The 20,746-nt window shown below is 54.3% G+C and overlaps 9 protein-coding genes across 9 annotated transcripts; 2 read left to right on the forward strand and 7 right to left on the reverse strand.

The window, feature by feature from the left end:
• Positions 1 to 391: 391 nt before the first annotated feature.
• VTN31DRAFT_4431 (uncharacterized protein) lies at positions 392 to 1,763 on the reverse strand (the record flags this gene model as incomplete). Its single annotated transcript, XM_069404819.1, has 3 exons — positions 392 to 1,386; positions 1,451 to 1,595; positions 1,701 to 1,763. 3 exons carry the CDS (start codon positions 1,761 to 1,763, stop codon positions 392 to 394), a joined length of 1,203 nt encoding a protein of 400 aa, XP_069261754.1.
• Positions 1,764 to 2,065: 302 nt separating this feature from the next.
• VTN31DRAFT_4432 (uncharacterized protein) lies at positions 2,066 to 5,023 on the reverse strand (the record flags this gene model as incomplete). The annotated part of the gene is made up of 5 exons (XM_069404820.1): positions 2,066 to 2,092; positions 2,147 to 4,459; positions 4,517 to 4,681; positions 4,748 to 4,812; positions 4,867 to 5,023. The coding sequence occupies 5 exons, from the start codon at positions 5,021 to 5,023 to the stop codon at positions 2,066 to 2,068; spliced, it is 2,727 nt and encodes a 908-aa protein (XP_069261755.1).
• A 471-nt stretch (positions 5,024 to 5,494) lies between these two features.
• On the reverse strand, positions 5,495 to 7,353 carry VTN31DRAFT_4433 (uncharacterized protein; the record flags this gene model as incomplete). The annotated part of the gene is made up of 2 exons (XM_069404821.1): positions 5,495 to 6,504; positions 6,564 to 7,353. The coding sequence occupies 2 exons, from the start codon at positions 7,351 to 7,353 to the stop codon at positions 5,495 to 5,497; spliced, it is 1,800 nt and encodes a 599-aa protein (XP_069261756.1).
• A 264-nt stretch (positions 7,354 to 7,617) lies between these two features.
• VTN31DRAFT_4434 (uncharacterized protein) lies at positions 7,618 to 10,032 on the forward strand (the record flags this gene model as incomplete). Its single annotated transcript, XM_069404822.1, has 4 exons — positions 7,618 to 7,713; positions 7,763 to 7,942; positions 8,014 to 8,280; positions 8,332 to 10,032. The coding sequence occupies 4 exons, from the start codon at positions 7,618 to 7,620 to the stop codon at positions 10,030 to 10,032; spliced, it is 2,244 nt and encodes a 747-aa protein (XP_069261757.1).
• A 206-nt stretch (positions 10,033 to 10,238) lies between these two features.
• On the reverse strand, positions 10,239 to 12,466 carry VTN31DRAFT_4435 (uncharacterized protein; the record flags this gene model as incomplete). Its single annotated transcript, XM_069404823.1, has 5 exons — positions 10,239 to 10,365; positions 10,422 to 10,478; positions 10,525 to 10,645; positions 10,694 to 11,674; positions 11,725 to 12,466. 5 exons carry the CDS (start codon positions 12,464 to 12,466, stop codon positions 10,239 to 10,241), a joined length of 2,028 nt encoding a protein of 675 aa, XP_069261758.1.
• A 1,371-nt stretch (positions 12,467 to 13,837) lies between these two features.
• VTN31DRAFT_4436 (uncharacterized protein) lies at positions 13,838 to 17,233 on the reverse strand (the record flags this gene model as incomplete). Its single annotated transcript, XM_069404824.1, has 5 exons — positions 13,838 to 14,296; positions 14,365 to 16,364; positions 16,426 to 16,793; positions 16,860 to 17,077; positions 17,171 to 17,233. The coding sequence occupies 5 exons, from the start codon at positions 17,231 to 17,233 to the stop codon at positions 13,838 to 13,840; spliced, it is 3,108 nt and encodes a 1,035-aa protein (XP_069261759.1).
• A 408-nt stretch (positions 17,234 to 17,641) lies between these two features.
• VTN31DRAFT_4437 (uncharacterized protein) lies at positions 17,642 to 19,117 on the forward strand (the record flags this gene model as incomplete). Its single annotated transcript, XM_069404825.1, has 5 exons — positions 17,642 to 17,693; positions 17,748 to 17,902; positions 17,961 to 18,120; positions 18,182 to 19,022; positions 19,072 to 19,117. The coding sequence occupies 5 exons, from the start codon at positions 17,642 to 17,644 to the stop codon at positions 19,115 to 19,117; spliced, it is 1,254 nt and encodes a 417-aa protein (XP_069261760.1).
• A 256-nt stretch (positions 19,118 to 19,373) lies between these two features.
• On the reverse strand, positions 19,374 to 20,158 carry VTN31DRAFT_4438 (uncharacterized protein; the record flags this gene model as incomplete). The annotated part of the gene is made up of 2 exons (XM_069404826.1): positions 19,374 to 19,502; positions 19,571 to 20,158. 2 exons carry the CDS (start codon positions 20,156 to 20,158, stop codon positions 19,374 to 19,376), a joined length of 717 nt encoding a protein of 238 aa, XP_069261761.1.
• Positions 20,159 to 20,310: 152 nt separating this feature from the next.
• Positions 20,311 to 20,595, reverse strand: VTN31DRAFT_4439 (uncharacterized protein; the record flags this gene model as incomplete). Its single annotated transcript, XM_069404827.1, has 2 exons — positions 20,311 to 20,377; positions 20,429 to 20,595. The coding sequence occupies 2 exons, from the start codon at positions 20,593 to 20,595 to the stop codon at positions 20,311 to 20,313; spliced, it is 234 nt and encodes a 77-aa protein (XP_069261762.1).
• Positions 20,596 to 20,746: the final 151 nt, after the last annotated feature.

The following is a 20,746-nucleotide window of genomic DNA, read 5'->3' on the forward strand; positions in this document are numbered from 1 at the left end:
ATCATCAAACCAAGCAGAAGTTAGTTGTTAGTTCGATACTCAGGTCCTTCGGTCCATACTTCCGGGCACTTCCTCATGCGCCATAGCCGGCAAAAGATTCCACGTATTTTCGGTTGATCAACTCCAGCGTAGAGTCGGCAGGATAGGGACCTACATGATGAAGTTCCAGCACTTTGAGTGAGCGTTCGATCCAGAGTTGATTCTGGCTGCGTCTTGAACCCCGTGGTTTGGGCCTGCTTGATGGTTGAGCATTTCTTTGTATACAAGGAGGACGTGACGGAACAATGTTTCTCGTGGGGAGTATCTACGCAGTGAGAGTTCCGAAAAGCAAAAGGTATCAACCGATTGATATTGTTCATAAGCATCGTCATAACATGAAGCTTTTCTTTGATCAGCTCGAAACTGACACTCGTAGATCGTCCAGTTTCTCCGCCGTGTCATTAACATCTCGAGCTTCACTTTCATTTTCGTCCCTTTTCCCCTCTTCTTCCTCTTCATACTCGTCATCATCATCATGATCATCATTATCCATATCGTCATCTCTCTCCCCTCTATCCCCGTCAACTCCATGTTCTTTCATGTACTTCTCCAACTCCTTCGCCATCTTCCTCGAGAACCCGGACGCCTCGACTTCCACGTCCAGCCGCTTGCCCGGGTTCTTCAAGAAAGCCTCCTTGGCTTCTGAAAAGAAAGGACCGGGCTCGTCACTCGTAAAGTGATATCGTCGCTGGAAGTACCGCTTAATGCACTCCACGTCCCGGTCAAAATAGAATTCCGCATTGGGGTGGTCGATGGACACCATTTGCGGGAAGTCGATGATAACCGGCACGAGGCGGATTTCTTCCTGCCCATCATTGTCTTTTGACCCGGAAACGGGCTCCTCCTTGATGAGGATATTAAACTCGTTGAAGTCGCCATGAATCAACCCATACCGTGCCAGCCGCAGAATCAACCCCATCAACTCCGCATACAGATTCGCCGGATCCGCCACCGTCGCAATCTGGTGCAGAGGAAACGCATCAACCAAACTCATCACAATCGTATGTCTATTCTGCGAGATCGGCTCCGGCACCGGAAACCCGTGCTGGTGCAACGCCTTCATGAACGTAAACTCCTTGATTGCCGCCAACCGCGACATGTACATCCACGACCCCGTGCTGCGGCGCCCAAGGTAATCCCGATTCTTCTTGACGGACCGAAACGAGATCCGGCCCAGTCGATGAATTTTCAAGATCCGCTGCGTGCCGTCCGGCCCCGCAACCACCATAATGTCCGACTCCTTGCCCACCCCGATCCGGTTGCCTACTGAGTATACCGTCTTCTGCTTCTGGTATGTGTTCAGCGCTAGATAGTCGAACCCGCCGTAGGTTAATCGATATCCATCATCTTTATTGTTTTTGCCCCCTCAATCAGCTTCGTATCAACTTCGGTTATCTCGATTGATGCTTACATTTTACGTTTTTCTCCCTCGCAATCAGATTATTCTTGGCCAGAGTCGAGATGCATTTGTGCACCCCGCTGCCTCCTCGTAGTCCGGAAAGTTGAACAATCAGCGGCGTCGGCACTACTTCATGGTTTCTGCTCCCTGTTTCAACCTGTGTTCATCTCCTGTCAGCTGTCAGATTAAACCGAATCGTCGGCAGAATTTCCAAACGGGTGGGCTGGAAGAAAAAAAGAAAAGAAGTGAAAAAAGAACATACCGCTGCAAGGACCCGAAAGTCCTCTGCGGTGAGATACCGCATCGCTCTGGGATCGAGCTTCATTGTTGCTGAGCAATGCTGCGGAAGATTTGGGCTGGAGGAATTTCACAATTTCACATGATCGTTTCAATCTTCAAATGATTATTATCAAGATCATCGGATTGTCGAGCCCTAACCCTAATTTCCTTTTACGAAAACCTAATACTGTATCATCCAAGTCTAGCTTGACCAAGGGCATGCATTGGATTGCTCAGCTCTCATACAATACAGATTCGCCATTCAGCATCGTACTAAATGCAGTATTTCCATTATACGACATCAGATCCGGCCACAGCCATCCCATCCACTGTATCTCCAACTGGAATCTACGACGAGCTCTCCCATTCGGGATTCTAACCCTTTGGGTCAGCTGTATTCTCTCTTCTACGGGAATAGATAGCACTCACCTTGCGCAAAATCACAAGACCCTCCAGCGTAGGGCTGAGAGGAATGTATTCCTCATCTTCCAGTTCCGCCCGCTCACCGTAGCTGAGGAGTACAGGCGTGCTCTGTGTCTGCCACCCTGTAATCGTCTTGGGTCGACCAGCTTGACCGACGACGTCGACGGCCTGACCAACGCGCACGTTAACCGTGAGCGGCTGCAGGTTCTCATCGAGGGTCACGAGGAACCGCGGGTGCATCGCGGTTGTGAGGAAATACAAGAGGTAGTGATGCTCGGCGAGGATGAACTGCTTGGCATCAATCATGGCGACCAGCACGGTTAGCAGACCGGCAGCCGCCACTCGCGACATGACTTGGCGGTCTGTGTGGAACGGGTTCACCGACAACGTTCCTTTGCCCATGTGGAGCAGACCCTGGGCGATGCGGACCATGAACAGCGAGTTCTGATCCCGATGGTAGTAGCTAGCCAGCTGCCGCAGGAGCTGAGCCAACCGAGCATTGTTGGTGCCCGCACCGAGAAGGCCCATGGCGAAGATGGCATTGATCGCCACATCGTTGTCCGTGTCGTGGCTGTATCGAGACAACGTATCGTAGACCTTCATCTGCGGGTTGCTGGGGCTAACCAGACCCATGGCAAGGGGAACGGCTCTCCGGATGTTGCTGGCACCGTAGTGCATGAGATGGCCGAACTGACGAAGGATCATGTCCTGGCCAATGTCCTCGCCCATGGCGATCAAAGACAACCCCAGAACGGCATAAGACTGGACCAGTTCGTCGCCCTTCTTCTCCTCCTTCTCCTCGATGTAATCGTTACAGATGTGGAGAAGCTCCTGGATTTTCAGGACCGTACCGGTGCCTGCCCAGGCGCACACCGACGCTAGGACCGCCGTGGCCTTAGCCATGGGGTGGTCGACCGCCTTGAGGGTCTCGAGGATGACATCGACTTCCTCTTGCCGCCCGAAGTAGAGGAGCGCCAACCCAAGAGCCATGAACCGTGACCACTTGTCCTGTAGCTGCTTCTGTCGGTCCTCATCCAGCAGCGTCTGGGCAATGGATCCAGAGACTTGGTGGTTGGATGAACCGATGAAAATCATACCCAGGGACAGAGCTGCCATGGCCGACAGTTGCATATCCAACGTCGAGTCTTCCACGATCGGGAGAAGGATATCCAACAGCTCTTCTTTGTAGGACCCCGCATACGACAAGCCGAGACCCATGATACTGGCAACCTTCATCTGGAACGACTTTTCGCTCATATCAAAGTCACACAGAAGAGCCAAGGCAGGGTCCGAGTCCATCCGAACACCGGAATTCAGGATACCGATGGCAAGCATGGCGCCGGCCTTGATTTGATCCTCTGTCGCATAGGTGTACTTGTCGATGGTATCCAAACCGTTTTCTACGTCCCGGTGCAGTAGCATACCAAGCGAGGCCGTGGTCGACAGCATCCCGTCGTCTTTCGTCTTCCACACCCAGGGACCCTTGTCCCCTTTCACGAGCATCATCTTGTCATTGCCAAAGCCAGCGTTGACGAACGCGTTGACAAATGCACTTGCGAGATTGTGTCGCGCCGAGTCGACATTCGCCAAGCTGCTGCTTCGGCCGGTCTCCAGGTGTGTCTTGTAAATGTCCTCCGGCATCTTGGGCTCAAGAATGTTGAGCTCCTTTGCCAGAGACTTGAAGTGGACGTGGATCTGGGTGTTGTTGAGGCACTCCTGCAGCTCTTGGTCTTCGTCTTCCGAGGACAGATCAAGCCAGATCTGCTGTCGCGCCACCAAGAACGCCATCTGCTTCTTGACCGCTTTATCATCGGTTGCGGCGAAATCGCTCCGGATGAGATCAAGATCGTTCAAACGGATGGCGATGGCGATTGCCTGGGTCAGTTGGTTGTATCGGACGTAGATCTCGTGGGCGGTGCGAAGGAACTGATGGTCCTCCGGGTACGTCAGGAGATTGACCATGCTGACCATGTACAAGCAGACCCGAGAATAGGTGTTCTCGTCGACGAATTTCGAGATCTCCTCAATCATCTCGAGCTCGCTCAGCAGATCAACGGCATCGGCTTCAGCATTGTGGGAGAGGAAGTATGGAACCAAGGACAGCGAGAGTTCCACAAGGTCAGCTGCATCCATGTCTTCGGCTTGCCGGTTCTGATACTCCAGTCCAATCTCCAGAGCCAGATGGCGAATGTATTCGTGACCCCACGAGGCAAGGTTCTCGGCGGAGGACTTGGCAAGTAGGCGGTACTTGAGGGTCTCCAGCCGATTTTCGACACCGTACGTCATCCCCAGCACCGACATCATATCTGCCAGCGAATCCTAGAAGCAATTCACACTCAGCACGAAGTTGCCAGTTCATCTAGTTTGGTAACCCACTTTATTCGGCCCGGCCGGCCATTGCTCATACAGCTCTGCCAGCTCATCGTAATGAGGTCGGAGAAATTTCAAGGGTTTCGGGACCGCCGTCATTGACGACGTGGAAGTTTTTATGAAGTTCTTGATGGCATCGAGAGCAGGTCGGTATAACGATGTATCCGGCTCCTGTGATCAGCGCAGCGCCGTCAGCCCCATACACAACGTTCCAGAAACGCAAAAAAAAGGGCGTACCTTGAGCCGTTCTACTAGCATCTCCAGCTCATTCTTGAGATTCTGATCCTCCTCGCTCAGTTCTTCTGCTTACACATTAGCTATCCTTGGTTCATCAGGCAACGCTGCGCCCGCATTACCTTCTTGAGGCTCATCCTTCTTGTCATTCTTCTTCCCATTCGCAAGCGCCTTATCGTCCTTTGTATTCTTTCTCGGCCCATTCAACTCCCGAGCATCCTCCACCTTGCCCTTGCCCTTCTCCGCGGCGCCCGTTGGCCGCTCGCCTTCTTTCGCCATGCCACCGGCCACTAAACTCGAATCGCGGTGCGGTGAAGAGCTCGTTTGATATCGAATCACCAAAGGTCGCGTGCTTCTCACGAGACGAGAAGCTAGATTGAGTGAACCGGACGTATGAAAGCTCAAAGGTGTGCTTGATGAGGTCAAGGCACTGAGAGCTTGCGTTGACGGCAGTGAACAGGTGGAGCTGATGGCGATTGGCCAGACTACGGACAAATCGGGTTTAGTCATAAATTGTGCTTATGTAATCATATTAGACCAGTTGCTGCCGAGAAGAAAACCAGTTGACAAAAGCAGAGAGGCAGGATGGCCTGCAACACCCATTTCATACAATATGACTGGTATCATAAAAACACACAGTTCAAAGCCAGATAACACCATAATAATCATGCACGCAAAGGAGACCATCCGCATTATACGAGCACGAGTAACGGCCGTAATTGGGACTCGGCATGCTCTGAACAGTCACCATTATTGGGGGTTGCTCATCTCTTCGGAGAGTGCACGCGAGACTTCCAACAATTCCTCAGAAGAAGTTGTGTTGCCGTCAAAAGTCAGAAACGGCAGACGCGCCAGACTAGGTAGTTGACCTGGCAGGCGACGCAAGAGGTTTGCCAGAGTAGAAGCTCCATACAACGTCATCTTGACAGGTTCAATACCGATGGTCCTGTCCTCAGTGTCATCGTCGGATGTAGCAGGTCTGTCGAGAAATTCCTCCGGGACCTGGTAAAAATCGTTATGAACCACAGCCATGGAGATGGATTGCGTTGCTGGGAATGAGGGATAGAGCAAGAAGTATCCTCTGGCTCTGACAAAGCTCAACAGCATTTCCATGAACGCAGGATACTTGGTAGAGATTTGTTTCTCAGACTGCTGCACCGTCGCGGCTGAGGACTCCAAGAGATCGCCCATAAACGTATGAAACTCGGCCCATTTATCACCGAAATACAACACAGCGTTACTGTTAGGAGCCTGCCAACAGAAGAATGGTGATTCATGTCCGGGCACAGTAAAGGGCGTATCATCAGTCGGCCTCACTGTGGGTAAATCAAGTGAGATACCAACAAGGTTGTTGGATCGTGCAGAGCGATAAGAGTCCCTATACTTCAGGGCTGCGTATTTCAGAAAGTGGTAGAACGACGGGGAGAGTTCCGCCTGTGGAGAGAGCAGCAGTACGTGGGAGTGAGAAAGATCGCTCGGATAGAACGCTTCGACGGTTCTGACCGTTGCCTCCAGCGGAGTCATGCGTTTCAAGGGCACGCGGCGACGAAGGGTGATCCGTTCTGGAGACAGAGCCCCCCCGCGCAGTCGCTTGATGAATTTGAGAAGCTGCGGATCTGTCCGTGCAGGAAGTTCTATGGTTAGTTTCGGCGTCGTACCGAGGTAGTCTGCTCGATCCAGCGATCTCAGCAGCCTGGTAAGAGATGCGGACGAGCCAGACGGAGCATGGATGAGGATCTCCACATTGAAATGGTTCCACGCTGCTACCGCGTCAGCAATCAAAACCAGCCAACAGCCAGTGACGTCGACAATGGCATACCTCGAAGAGCTCTGCCGTCAAGATGGGCGACCCACATAAGGTCTCTGGCCCGTGCCGGGAGACTGATCAGAGGAACGCCATGCTTCGCGGCACTACGAGCAATGGTGTTGAGGAAAAAGTCCTCCTCCAAAGCAGCGCCATGAGCAATCACAACTTCCACGCGTAGAGATGAAAGCAAATTCCAGAGTGCATAATCCATCGCGATCGCCATTCGGGCGTTCGTGAATGTCGAGGCATGTTCGGGGCGCGCATCATGCCAAACCAACGGACAATCGTCGGGAGAGATGCCATTGACGTATTGGATTCCCTCAATAGACACCGAGTCCCGGCCCATCACCGCAAAGTGAACCGCCTCATAGCTATGCCGCGTCTTCTCGCAAGCGAGCGGTAACAAATCAGCGACGCTTCGCAGGCTGGCTGCTGCGAAGAGCACGCCACGACCAGTGGCAGACAGACGTGATCGCGACAACGACTTAGCCAGCTCCGGGAATCGTGGGCGTCCATTGGAGTCGTTTGGAGGATGCTCAACCTCCGGAAAGGGTTCCGGCGCAACTGCGACCTTTGGGCGGCGCGGAGGAGGGCCGTGCGAGTAGACACTGCGGCCAGCGGCAAAATTGTTGCGAAGGAGGTACAGGAGAGCGATCGCAAGAGCCGCTAGGACGAGCAACCGTCGGCGACGAGGCATTCGCCATGTGGTCGATGGACGAAACGATGAGGCCGCCGCTGGGCGAGACCGATAGTCGTCGTCCTTCTTTGCTCGGTTCTCATCTCGGACCCTGGGGAGCGCCATGGTCAGCGCGGGGGCGGCAGCAGTCCGACAATATCAGGTCCGCGGGGCATGATAGGTAGTTGACACCGCGGTTGAGACTGAGAGAGTGGTTGACGATCTGATCATTCTCGAGTTTACGTTCATTCTCGGCGGTCAACCAACAACTGGTTTAACGAGATCCACCGCCCGCGGCACCTACGCGTCGCGCCCTTGCTTATCGGCTAGATGCTCTAGCTTCGTCAGGATAACCCTTTCCAGCTCCTTGCCAGTACGATTCCTTAGAAAATGGCAGACGCAGCGCAAGAAGGGCAGCAGGCCCGCGGAACAAAGCGAACGGCGTCGGAGGCTGGACTGTCCTCTGATCAGCCCCGGCGAATCAAAGTACGTCCATTATGGGCTCTCAGATTCCGACATATCTAACAGCCCGCAGCCATTGGCTCCGGAAGTCGTGAACAAGATCGCAGCCGGAGAGATCATCGTCGCCCCGATGCACGCGCTAAAGGAGCTCATTGAAAACTCAGTTGATGCCGGCTCAACCTCGATCGAGATCCTGGTCAAGGACGGAGGGCTCAAGTTGCTCCAGATCACGGACAACGGGCACGGGATCGACGTGAGCACCCCGCTCAGTCATGGCGGGAGTATCAGAGAAAGAATATCGGGGCTGATTCGAAAGGCACGCAGGTGGACGATCTTCCGATCCTGTGCGAGAGATTCACGACATCCAAGCTGAAGGAGTTTGAGGACCTGGCGTCGATTGGCACCTACGGATTCCGGGGCGAGGCGCTGGCAAGCATTAGTCACATTGCGCATCTAACCGTGACGACCAAGACGGCAAACTCTAGCTGCGCCTGGCGCGCGCATTACGCCGATGGGAAACTGATTCCCGCGAAGCCTGGCCAGAGCCCTAAGCCTAAGCCGACTGCTGGTCGTGGAGGGACGCAGATTACGGTATGTCCATGCTCTCAAGGTGCGGCGGTGCACCGATGCTGATGAGACCAGGTAGAGGATTTATTCTACAACGTGCCGACGCGGCGGCGGGCATTCCGGTCCGCCAACGAAGAATACGCAAAGATCCTAGATATCGTAGGACGCTACGCGATCCACTGTTCCGGCGTCGCATTTTCCTGCAAGAAGCATGGCGACTCAGGCGTGAGCATCTCGACGTCAGCGCAGTCAAGCACGATCGATCGTATCCGGCAGATCTACGGCAGCGCGGTGGCCAACGAGCTGATCGACTTTAATGTCGAGGACCGCAAGAGATATGGCTTCCGCGCGTCGGGGTTTGTCACCAATGCGAACTACCATGTCAAGCGAACGACAATCCTGCTCTTCATCAACCACCGAGCGGTAGAGTCGAGCGCGCTGCGCAAAGCCATCGAGCAAACCTATGCCGCGTTTCTGCCAAAGGGCGGCCACCCTTTTGTGTACATTGACCTGGAGATTGAACCGCACCGCGTCGATGTCAACGTTCATCCGACAAAGCGGGAGGTGAACTTTTTACACGAGGACGAAATTATCGAGGAGATTTGCAGCGCAATCCGCGCGCAGCTGGCGCAGGTGGACTCTAGCCGGACCTTCATGACCCAAACCTTGCTCCCGGGAGCAACACCCGCCGGAGTCGACCGAGAGTTAGACAGTGACGCACGCCGTCCGGGGCCAACCTCGTCCAGCACGAGGCCATACGAACACAACCTCGTACGCACCGACTCGCGGATGCGGAAAATCACATCAATGCTCCCAGCAGCACCGCCCCCATCCTCTTCAACACCGCACCCCCAGAAACCCACCACGGACTCGGCACCCCATGACCGCGATAAACCCGCCGACGACGACGGCACACACTACGAAACCACTGACCGTGAGCCCGTCCGCATCGCACTAACATCGGTCAAAAACCTCCGCGCCCAAGTCCGAGCCGCCATGCACAACGACCTGACGGAGATGCTCGCCACTCACACCTACGTCGGCCTCGTGGACGAGCGCCGACGGATCGCCGCCGTGCAATCAGGCGTCAAACTCTACCTCGTCGATTACGGCTTGCTCGGCCACGAATTCTTCTACCAAATCGGCCTGACGGACTTTGGCAACTTTGGCGTGTTGAAACTCGACCCACCGCCAAAACTCCTCGATCTGTTACAACTCGCGGTGGAAAATGAACGCAACAACCAATCCCTTAACAACGAAGAAGAAGAACAAGAAGAAGAAGAAGAGGATGTTTATGCGACCGCCCCCACACGCATCGCCCAAACCCTCCTCGACCGCCGCGACATGCTTGACGAGTACTTCTCCCTTTCAATCTCCCCGGACGGAAACCTGCTCACCATCCCGCTCCTGCTCAAAGGCTATGTCCCCTCCTTGGCAAAACTCCCGCGGTTCTTGCTCCGTCTCGGGCCCTATGTGGACTGGACCGCGGAAGAGCCTTGCTTTCGCACGTTTCTGCGGGAACTTGCGGCGTTTTATACGCCGGAAGAACTGCCCCCGCCGAAGCTGAAAAGGAATGATGGGGAAAGGGAAGAGGAAGAGGAGGAGGGGGAGGAGGAGGATCCGCTCGAGGAGAGGAGGGCACAGCTTGCAAGGATGCTGGAGCATGTGCTTTTCCCGGCGATTAGGGCCAGGATGGTTGCTACCAAGAGCATGCTCTCGGGCGTGGTCGAGGTTGCGGATCTCAAGGGTTTGTATCGGGTGTTTGAACGGTGTTGAAATGCGCCGTTATGAAGGGAATATTATAGACCATTGTAGCATGCATGACCAAAGTATTCTTCAACCGATACCTAATCCAAAGCATGGCTATCCTACCAACACCGAACCTACCCAACCCCCCGCAAATAGTACAATCTTGATTAAATCATCAACCGCTGGAAATCAAAAGAACAAATCAACCAAGATCAAAAACAAGATAAAGCAGATTACCGCCTCGAGTATGGTTCGTTCATCAGCGCAATCTCTCTAGCGAGCGTTGCCCACTCCATCTCCCGGCGGATAGGCAGGCCGCGTCGCGTTTGTTGATGCTCTTCCCATTTCATAAGTTCGTACCTAGTCAGACCCGATAAGCTCCGTCGTCGATGCCGCTTTTCCAGAGTTCGACTTACACAAACCGCAAGTGAGGCTGGATGATTACATTCAATCGTCGAGCTCGAACAAAGCAGCTGCACATGTCAGCCTGGGCCAGTCCATCCACAGTGCATTACTCACTATGCTCGTGCAAGTGACATCCCCAACGACGCCATAACCTCAGCTATGCAAATGGTAGCCGACCTAGACACTCCAACTCTGCAGTGTACCAACGTCGCCGTGCCATCCGCCTTCCCGCGACCTGGTCATTGTCAGCTGACTTCAATGACTCATCGACTCGGTATCCTACCGATGAACTCTGAGCATCGGTCAAATTCCTGTGTCAGAGAATCGACCCCGTTGTCCTGCACATTGTCGATAAACATCAGATATTCCCTCCCCCACTCCTGAATAGTTTCGGGCTCCCAAGACACGGGCTCCCCGATGCTGAGAACCCGGCGAATCCCCAAAGCACGCAGCAGCTCCGGGTTGTTCGCATGCGCCAGGCTTCCCAGATACATGTATGGGAGGATGCGACTTGGCAGAGAACCGTCCATGTCGTCTACCCACGATGGCTCTGAGAGGCAGGATATATTCAGACCCCGTGCAGCTGGACTCTCTTGCAGCAGCCGCGGTTGGATGGCCCGTAAAAAGTCCACGTCCGATGGATACGCGAAGAAATTGCGCCCCTTGTCTCGATGGAGCCTGATCCAGGCCTCGTGCATGGGCACACCCTCCGCAAACATAAAATATGCCATTGCCACCAGTGTGTTCTCAGTGTAGCCGTCTGGGCAATGTATCAGGATTCTGTAGCCATCTTTCTTCCGAGATGGCCAGGACGTGTCCTCGCCCGCACCCTCTATTTCCTCGTCCTCATCGTCCGGATTAGCTAAGCGATACAACCAATGGATCATGTTGATAAACTTATCCACCTCCCTGCGTTTGGCTATATCTGGGAAGTGGCCAGACGAGATCACCTCCAGAGCAATCTTCTCGCCATTGCTCAAGCCCTTCTCCACTTCGTTAAGCAGCCGCCGGCCCGCCAGTTTTGCGTCGTCACTAGCTTCCAGCTGTAAGTCAAAATCCAGAGACGGCCCACTCTCCGCATACTCCGCAACGGTATCCGGGCCCGGCCCCAGCCAAACATTCCTGGATATCTCGGACGTCATTGCCATGGTGCACATCTCGATTCTCTCGCGTCGCGCAAAGTCCATGACATTGCCTGATGGCTGACCCAACGAATTGATTGCAACCAAATCGGCATGGTGCTCTTCGATGTGTTTGAAGCAATCTGATCTCATTAACCCATATCCGATAGCAGGCTCATCGGGGGCGATTTACCGGTCAGCACAAAAGTGTTACACGGAGGCGTCTCGTTATCGGGATCGTGTTTTGCTTTCCAGTTTTTCTGTGCCATGGCCACCTTCTGCGCCAGCGGCAACATGCGCTCGAGATCTCCATCCTCGCAGTAGAGGACGATATCCGACAGCGGAGCCAGCTTCGCCGTCTGGATCTGAAAGTTCCGGACGGAGAACCCTTCGGGGGGGTCGGCGTTCAAGAACTCAAAGTCTGACGCAAGGACTTCTTCTAGTGTTACCGCGCCGCGTAGACGACACTTGGTCAAGTCGCTGTCCACATTGATGATGGTCAGACACCGCAGACATTTCGGTACAATCCGAGGTAAGAGCCTTGGGAGGATGAAGAAGCACACTTGAAACCGATTATCGGGATGGAGTCCGTGCAGCCAGGGAAACACCCGCTTGGGATCCGGCAGGGGCTGCGTCGCCAGGTGCTCCATTGCCGCCGCCAGAACGCTGGCATCAATTGCATACACGGGCGGCGTGTCCGAGATTCTGGCGAATCGATCAGGCGGGTCCAGCACGGTGGTCATGCTGATGCCGCTAGGGCTTCGCAGGGTCGGGGACGCCTGCTGTGAACTGCTGCCGGGAGGACATGTCGGAATGTGCTTGTTCGGGACCGGGGTCGGGCTGCGTGACCGGACGTTCAGACTTCGCGACGTCGAAACCGGGGGCGGCGTCGGCGAGTGTCGCACGGTCTGCGGCTGCACCACGACTGTCGCCATTTTGCAGGGGCTGAGCGCTCTTGTCAAATCGGGGTTTTCTTAGAGAAAGACGGGACACGCGGGTCGCGCCTTCCTCGATCAACCACTCAATCAGATCAGCGAGCACGTGAGCTCAGCGGGCAATCACAACAGCCGCGCTGGTCGGCCGTGCTCTGCGCACTGGTTGAGGGTGTTCCCAGCGCAATCGACTAGCCTTGAGACTATCCAACCGACTATTCAACGCTGCTTGCCACAGCCGGGACACCGGGACAAGAATACGCTAGCTCTCCAATGGGTGGTGTGATGTGCAACGTGCACAGTTATCCGAGGACGAAGTCTTCGCGGGGAACTGGGACGGAATAACGGAGAGATCGAAGCAATTCCGCACCGTGCGATAATCTGATCGCAGGGTTTACAGTGTCCTGTGGTCTGTAGTACGGTGTGAGCGCGGTTGAGAGGCGGATTCTATGGGAGGATGGGCCCACCAGAGGCGATCTATCTTGATCACGATGCTCCGCTCGTAGTCTGGAGGTATGCAAGGAAATCAAATCCGCAAGACCCCAACGTCGACTGCGCGAGAAATGGTCGACAAGCAAATCAATATATGGAAGAAAAAAAAAAAATGAAGACGCGGGAAGATATTAAAAGAATTAGAGGAAATTCAGCAGCCAAGCGGGAGGGGAAGGTATGTGTTGGCGATAGGGGGCTCTCCCTTGCCTGACTTTGGTTATAACTTAGGCTTCTTGCATGTCCATACTCCGTACAAGTAATATGAAGAGAAGAGCGATGAAGTGAGATTTTTTTTGTATCAAATCTGCCTGTGAGGTTATGCCATGTCACTACGAGGACAATTGGGCCTCGACGGTCTTTGAAAGCTCTCTCCTCCTCTCTCCAGTCCGACCCGGAATGGCAGCTGCAGCTTCTGTCCATATCATGTCATGGAAGGAGCTTTCTGCGCTGGCTCTTTCCCTGGGCCAAACAACCCCGCGCGCTGCGTGGACCAATCAAGTTCCCTCCATTCATCCCGGTCCAGATCCAGGATGTGGTGGGTCCCAGGATTTCTGGCTCCTGCTCCACTCTCGGATTGGCCGCACTCCGGACCCACCAGGGCTGATGACAGCCACCCGGCTGTGAATGTCCGGAGTCGGTGATTGGCCCAGAGCGCATTAGCGCAGCCAATGAATGACAGTTCCAGCCCAGAATGGATGCCAAGACGCTAATCCGAATCCGTGATTCCTAGTGGCTGAGGGGGTCCGGCACGTGACCACGCGTCCCGCGGCACCCAAACGTAAACGTGCATGCACACCCGCGGGAAGGGACATGGTGGTGCACCGCTGAGGATGCGGAACGCGAGACATTGGTCCAGCGTCCGCAAAAGGAAATCCAAGGGAATCAACCAAGAGCCTTGTCTCGCAGCTCGTCTGCCAGCCGCAAAAGGTAAAATCGGGCCATGTCAGATGGCAGCCCGTCGAACATTCGGGCAATCTTGTCCACTTGGACCCGGCCGTCTTCGTAGGCCTTCAGATCCCGGTTGGCATAGACGTCCCGACCAGGAGCGTAGCCATGGTGGAGATTGCGGAAGAAGACGTTGACCGCGATACTCACACCTCCAACAGGGGAGGTGGTGTGCAACCACAGCGGCGGGATGAACAGGATCTCGCCGGGTCGGAGGATCGCTTCATGAGGGGTGGTGTGGGGAACGGACACAATGTCGCCGTCAGTGACGCCGTGGAAGATGTTGAGGCGGGAGCTGGAGGCGCCAGGGGGAATCTGCAGGTATTGGACATCGGAGGGAGGGTAGAGAATCAGCCGCTTTTGGCCACGAATCTGGCAGAGGACGTTGGCCATAACCTAGCAGATTGTCAGTTACTCTGCGGGACATGTGTGCGGAGACTAGGACAATCCAAGCATATGCTTACATCGTAGTGCAGCCACATGGTAACTGGCCCAGAAATCCGCAGCGGTGAGCTATGTGCGTTCTCGGTGACGAATGCCAGTTGCGGTGGCAGGCGGAAATCGTCGCTCAGCTCGGGGAAATCCTCGGCCAGGTTCGCGGCCTGTTTGGCTGGTTGGACGGATGAGATGGATCGCAGGTATTGGCGACTGCCGTCGTATACTTCCTGGAGAAACACCCCAAAGTCTTTCGTGACGTACTCAAAATTCTTCTCTTGAAAGTTCATATGCTCGGAGCGAGCCTCATGAACCACAACCTTGCGGTGGAATCCAACAGTGTGTGTCAGGTACTCTTTGGTCCAGAGTTCGGTACAGGGCCCGATATCGGCGTCAGAGATGACAACAGGCTCGGCTCGAGACAGGATTTCTTCAAACTCAGCTGCAGTATGGATAACCCGTCGCGGAATCTGGACGATGCCAGCACCGTTCATCTTGCTCCCCGGCTCCACGGCCGGAGTTGGAGGTGTCGCTGTGCCCCTTGAGGTCGACGGTACCTGTATTGCCCAGGTATTCGTCTTTGGGGACTCAATGGGCTGCAACAACCACGTACCATTGTTCCAGAACGTGCCAAAGGAGAAACAGACAGCTCCCCCTCCCATAATCAGCACATCCGACACTCCATCTCTTAGAGACGACTTGCGCGACGTTGCAACATCGCTCAACGCATGTCCGACTAAGAGAGGCCGCGGTTGAGGAGGCTCTGCCCCGAGACCGATTGGAGACAAAATGGACGCTTGCCATGATTCTCCAGCTGGATCATCTAGCAGCTGAGACTTGTTAATGAGTATCGCCTCGAACGCCGCCGGAAGAACGCCGCATGGACCAATACCACCGATAACAAAGAGTCCGTCCGCAGTCTTTGCCAGAGCTGCCCCAAAACGACCGAGATATTTCGATACAGGTGTGGCGCCATGAAGCGTGCTGGTTCGGTTTACAAGATGCACAGTTTTGCTGCCATGCTCGCGCTGACTAATGGTCCAAAACCAAAAGTCATTCAGGACTACTCCATCCTGAGCCATCCCGCCAAAGAGGATGCCGGAGGTGTCGTCCAGGGCCGCCAGACAAGCGCCAAAACGACTGCGAGGAGGATCTCCTTCACAATCAACATGTACGGTCTGCCAGCCTTGCTGTCGACTCCATAACTGCCAGTCACTGAGGGTCTCCCCAGTGTCAGACTTTCCGCCATAAACCAAGACATAGGGATCACCCAAATAGACCGCCGCCGCAGAGTGTCTGAATCGAGGACCAGGAAGAGACTGCACTGGCTCCCATCTTCCATGCTGCCGGACCCAGCAATCGCTTAAAACCGACGTCGGAGCCGTGCGACCCCCGATAAGTAAGCAGTCATAGCCACGCAATCCTGTGATCGTATGGCACATACGGACGGGGATTTGCTCAGGAGGCGGGGGATAAGACCTGTCATCAGACTCATCAGGCCTGACATAGATGTCTGTGGACAAGAGCCGCGAGTGACGACCAACCCCTCCATGCACCCCCACGGAATTGTCGCTGTTGGCAATGGCGGCCGCGAACCTTCGTTGGGCAATGGGCCGAGGGGGGCAATTTGGAAGAAGCCGGAACCTACTGTCAGACGTCTGAGTTTCCGGTTCAGTGGATGCTGACGAGACAGAACCGTCATGTGCAACAGTGGAAGCAAGGAGGAGAAAGTAGTGAGAGGCAAAGAGGGCAAACTCCTCCCATTCATCAAACTGCTCCACCCTATCGAGGACCGACCGTTTCGATGGTCCGAGGAATTCGTCGTCATTCCAGACGTCCCAGAGACTTCGTGCGAACGCTCCATGCCATCCTCTGTCCGTGAAGCGCTTCTCCTGCGCCCTCAGCGTCGGATACTGGTGGATCGAATGCAGCGGCGCACGGAGTTTCTCAAAATGCTTGATCATGGTGGCTGCAAATGGATGGCCAGGGCCATCTGGGAAGTACTGTTCCAAAAGACAGAACCGAACATCTGCAATGGAATCACTATGCTTAGCCCTGCGACCATGACGAGGGAAGCTGAATCATCTCACCCTTGCCGAATCGTGGGATCCACGAAATTAGGGCATCCGCGGACTGGACGTCCATGTATGTCAGAGACACCTCGGCGATGCATAGAATGGAGGCAGGCGTTGAGCCCAAGACGGCCTGCAGCCCTCGCTCTAGTCGAGCTAGGTCCCTTAGGTCGCAGCCGATAGCAGCATACTGCGGCGCACGGAGGCGCACCACATCCTGGTCAGGGAACACTTCCAGTTTACTGCCCAGCAGACGTCGGAATTCCTCAGTTTGTTGTATAATTGCGGACTTGATACCGATCAGCTTCTCGTAGTCCACATCCACGAAAACTGTATTTTTACAGAGAGATGGATCACTGTCGAGCAATTGGAAGGGTAACGGGTCACTACGCAATCATCCCTTAGCCTCCTCGGTTCCTCTGTACGGTCGCGATTGTTTCGATTCTACTCACTATCCGCAGCCCAGGTTCACCACAAACTTGGGCTCATCGGACGGCTCTTGTAAAAACCGACGTACAGTGTGTTCAATGGCATGCATACGCAGCCAGTATCCCCTGTTGATGAGCGGCGCCCGTCTCTGGAATTTCTTCACAAAGGGGCGGAAGAATTGGCGATGAGGATAGTATCGAGCTTCGACGCTGCGTTTCGAAACGATGCTACTGTCGTTGGTCTATAAGAAAGTAATATTGAACCGAGGTGTCAGCAACAACCTTGTGCGGCAGCAACGACGGCACGCGGCGGAGCAATGGAGCGATATACGCACCGCGATGACCAGATCGGCATCGGACTCCGCCATGGCAGGCTGCGACTTGTTCGCTGCGGGCATCGCGACACACGTGCCGCAGACTGTGAGTTGGGACGGAAAAATGTGCGATGCCATGGAGGGTGAAGGTCCGAGCTAATCAAGTGGGCCATCTGCCCATCTCTGCCGTGCTGCCTTGTAGCCTTACTGCCTCAGGCAGAAAAGTACTCCGCGTTCGCTTTCTGCTCTGCCTTTCAGCGTCATCTGATCACTTTTGCGATGGGTATTTGGGACTCTTTTCCCTCTTTCACGAAGAAAGCATAGGTTATACTACGCCGGAAGCGTCATGGGCTCTGTGCTGTAACTTTTTATCGGACTTGTCATCGTACTTCCACTTGAAATTCGCGTTTGTCGGGCCGTTGGAGCACGGAAGGCCGATCGCATTGTCCCATATTGGCGCATATTGGGAGGGTTTGACGCGCAACAGGCAACATGACGATGAATTTTGTGACCTTCAATCAAGACTACAGCTATCTAGCTGTTGGTATGTTTGTTCGGGACTTTATTGTCAGTGTGATGAGGGACCAACCATGGGTAGGCACGTCCAAGGGCTTCCGTATATACACGACGGACCCCTTCTCCAAAAGTTATGAGACGCGAGAAGGCAACATTGCGATTTTGGAAATGTTGTTTTCTACGTCGCTCGTGGCGCTGATCTTGTCGCCTCGCCGGTTGCAAATCACAAACACCAAAGTCAGTTTTCGTCGGCCGATTCCTTCAGTATGCTTTGTCTGGACTGACTTTGTACCAGCGACAATCCACGATATGCGAGTTGACCTTTCCCACCACGGTGCTGGCCGTCAAGTTGAACCGAATGCGCCTAGTCATTGTCCTGGAGGACCAAATATATCTCTACGATATTCAGACAATGAAGCTACTCTACACCATCCAGACCTCTCCAAATCCGAACGGTACGTGGTGAGAGACTGGACCAAGCGGTAGATAGTGCAACTTTCTCATGCTTCTGCACAGCAATTTGCGCTCTGTCACCCTCATCCGAGAACTGCTACCTCGCCTATCCGCTGCCGCAAAAAGCGCCGCCTTCGTCATTTGCACCCCCGGCGCATGCCCCGCCGGGAACATCGAGTCATATTTCTCCGACGAGCGGAGAGGTCTTGATTTTTGATGCGATCAAGTTGGAGGCGATCAATGTGTTGGAGGCTCATCGATCACCATTGTCGTGTATCACCATCAATAGTCGAGGTACGTTGTTAGCCACCGCGTCGGACAAGGGGACCATCATCCGCGTTTTCTCTGTTCCCGATGGGCAGAAACTCTACCAGTTCCGACGGGGTTCGATGCCGTCCCGCATCTACAGCATGTCCTTCAACATCACGTCAACACTTTTGTGCGTCTCATCGGCAACGGAGACCATTCACATCTTCAAGCTGGGTAACCAAGGGGCCCATGCGGATGGGAATTCCGGAGATGCACCGCTCAGTCCGAGTTCCGGGTCAGCTCCAGAGGATGGATCCGGGCCGGATCCATCGGATATCACGCGCCGAAAACACAACGGGACGCTAATGGGTATGATCCGGCGGACATCGCAGAATGTTGGCAGCACATTTGCGTCGACGGTCGGCGGATATCTGCCCAAAGGCGTCAGCGAGATGTGGGAACCGGCGCGTGACTTTGCGTGGATCAAGCTTCCCAAGTCGAATTCCGGGCACTCCGGTTCGGGCCCACTGAAAAGTGTTGTGGCGATGAGCAGTAACACGCCGCAGGTGATGGTGGTGACAAGCGAAGGCAATTTCTACGTTTTCAATATTGACCTGTCCAAGGGTGGCGAGGGCACTTTGACCAAGCAGTATTCGTAAGTGGTCCCATTCTTCCTTCCCCTCTACCAGGCTAACCTGAAACAGAGTGCTGGATAGTAACGACAGGTTGGGGTCGGCGGCAGACTATTGAGGATGACACTTTTGTTGTGAGGTGTAATGGTTTTCCTGGTTCTTCGTACTTGGTTTCATGTTTCAAGCATTGGCTGTGGGTGTCATGGGATGGCGTTGGGTGTGTTTCTTTGACGATGATTCTAACCGGCGTTGGTCTTTGTGTGGATATCAGTCTATGTTGCAGGTGGTAGTCGTCTTGTCTCAAGAATTACTCTGATAATTCATCTCGCACCTCCATTTCTGTTCTTTTACATTTGGAACTCGCGCCCTGTCGATCACAGTCCAATCGACTTTTCCCGCAAGAGCCATTCAAGCTCTCGCACCTCGTCCGGGGTCAGCAATTCGTGCAGTGTCTTGGCCTGCATGAAATCATGGTCTCCAAAATCGAACCCAGGAACCACGGTCTAGAGAGAAGACCTTTGTCAATCCATGTCCAATTCAAGTCAGTTACGGGGAACAAACGGAAACTAACCTCACTAATCAACAACCCCTCCGATTCCTTCCCATCGGGCGTATCCGGCAACAGAAACGTAGCCTTGTACTTCCCGCCCTCGACGATCCACTGCAGGCGCTCCCCACGGGCGATATCATGTCCAACAACAAACGTCTCAATGCGCGCCTTGTTGCCATGCTCCTTACGGTCTCCACGCATGACCTCATCCGCATGGATCAGGACATACCGCCCCCGCCCGCGGTGTAGGGTATGCACCGTCCGGCCGCGGTTGCGATGGAAGCATCCCAGCGGCGACCCCGGAGTCAAATAATAATAGATGGTGGTGCTGGCGGAGCGGGTAGAATCATCTTCTGGGCGTGCCGTGCGCTGCTCCTCCGGCAGTTCGTAGGCAATGCCCGGATCCTTGGTGTCGAGGAACGGGTTCGGGACCTTGCGCGGATCGCGGTCCGTCTCGACAAAGTAGCCGCCCTCGACGTGAGCTTGTAGGCCCAGACGCTGAATGGTCTCCCGAACCGCGCGGGGCTCTTCCGCGGGCTGGCCAAGACCCCGCTTGGGGGGGAAGATGGGCTTGATCTCTGCCAAGGTGGTGTCCAGTTGGTGAGCCATTGTTGCTTGACTTTGCTTGTTTCGAGGTTGATAGAATGTGTTTGAGCTTCGGTGACTGTGTTGCACTGAGAGAAAATGGGGAGATACAGCTCTATTGCTCTGTTATTCACCCTTTATACCATTGGCAATATTTGCACAGCCCTACTCTAAGTTCAGTCGTTGATATCACCATTCAGATGGGAAATCGTTAGCCGCATCATCGTATGCGTCATCCACTGCCTAGTAGATTTTTAAGCAGTTTTGGCTTGATCATTCAAAGACTGAAAATACCTTTTTGTCGATGAAGATTCACAGCACTGACAGCAGAAGATTGCAAATGGAACTGCTAAAGCCGAGATAATGCCGAGATAATAACTACGTGATGTTATAACACGTGACAAGAAATAACTCGATAACTGATTCGCCGGATAATATCGAAATATTAACCGCCGGCCCATAACTACCTACCCCAGATCTCGATGTTGGGGCATCTCTCCACTGTAACAAGTCGGTTTTCCGTTGATACGAGGTCCTCCCAGATCAATCGACTCTCTCCGCTCCGTGCGCAGTTTTCGAACGTTACATGACGCCGCCCGCGTCGGTCTTCGG

This window comes from Thermomyces dupontii (assembly GCF_041956625.1).
Source record: "Thermomyces dupontii strain NRRL 2155 unplaced genomic scaffold VTN31scaffold_3, whole genome shotgun sequence".
In the NCBI taxonomy this organism is placed as follows: domain Eukaryota; kingdom Fungi; phylum Ascomycota; class Eurotiomycetes; order Eurotiales; family Trichocomaceae; genus Thermomyces; species Thermomyces dupontii.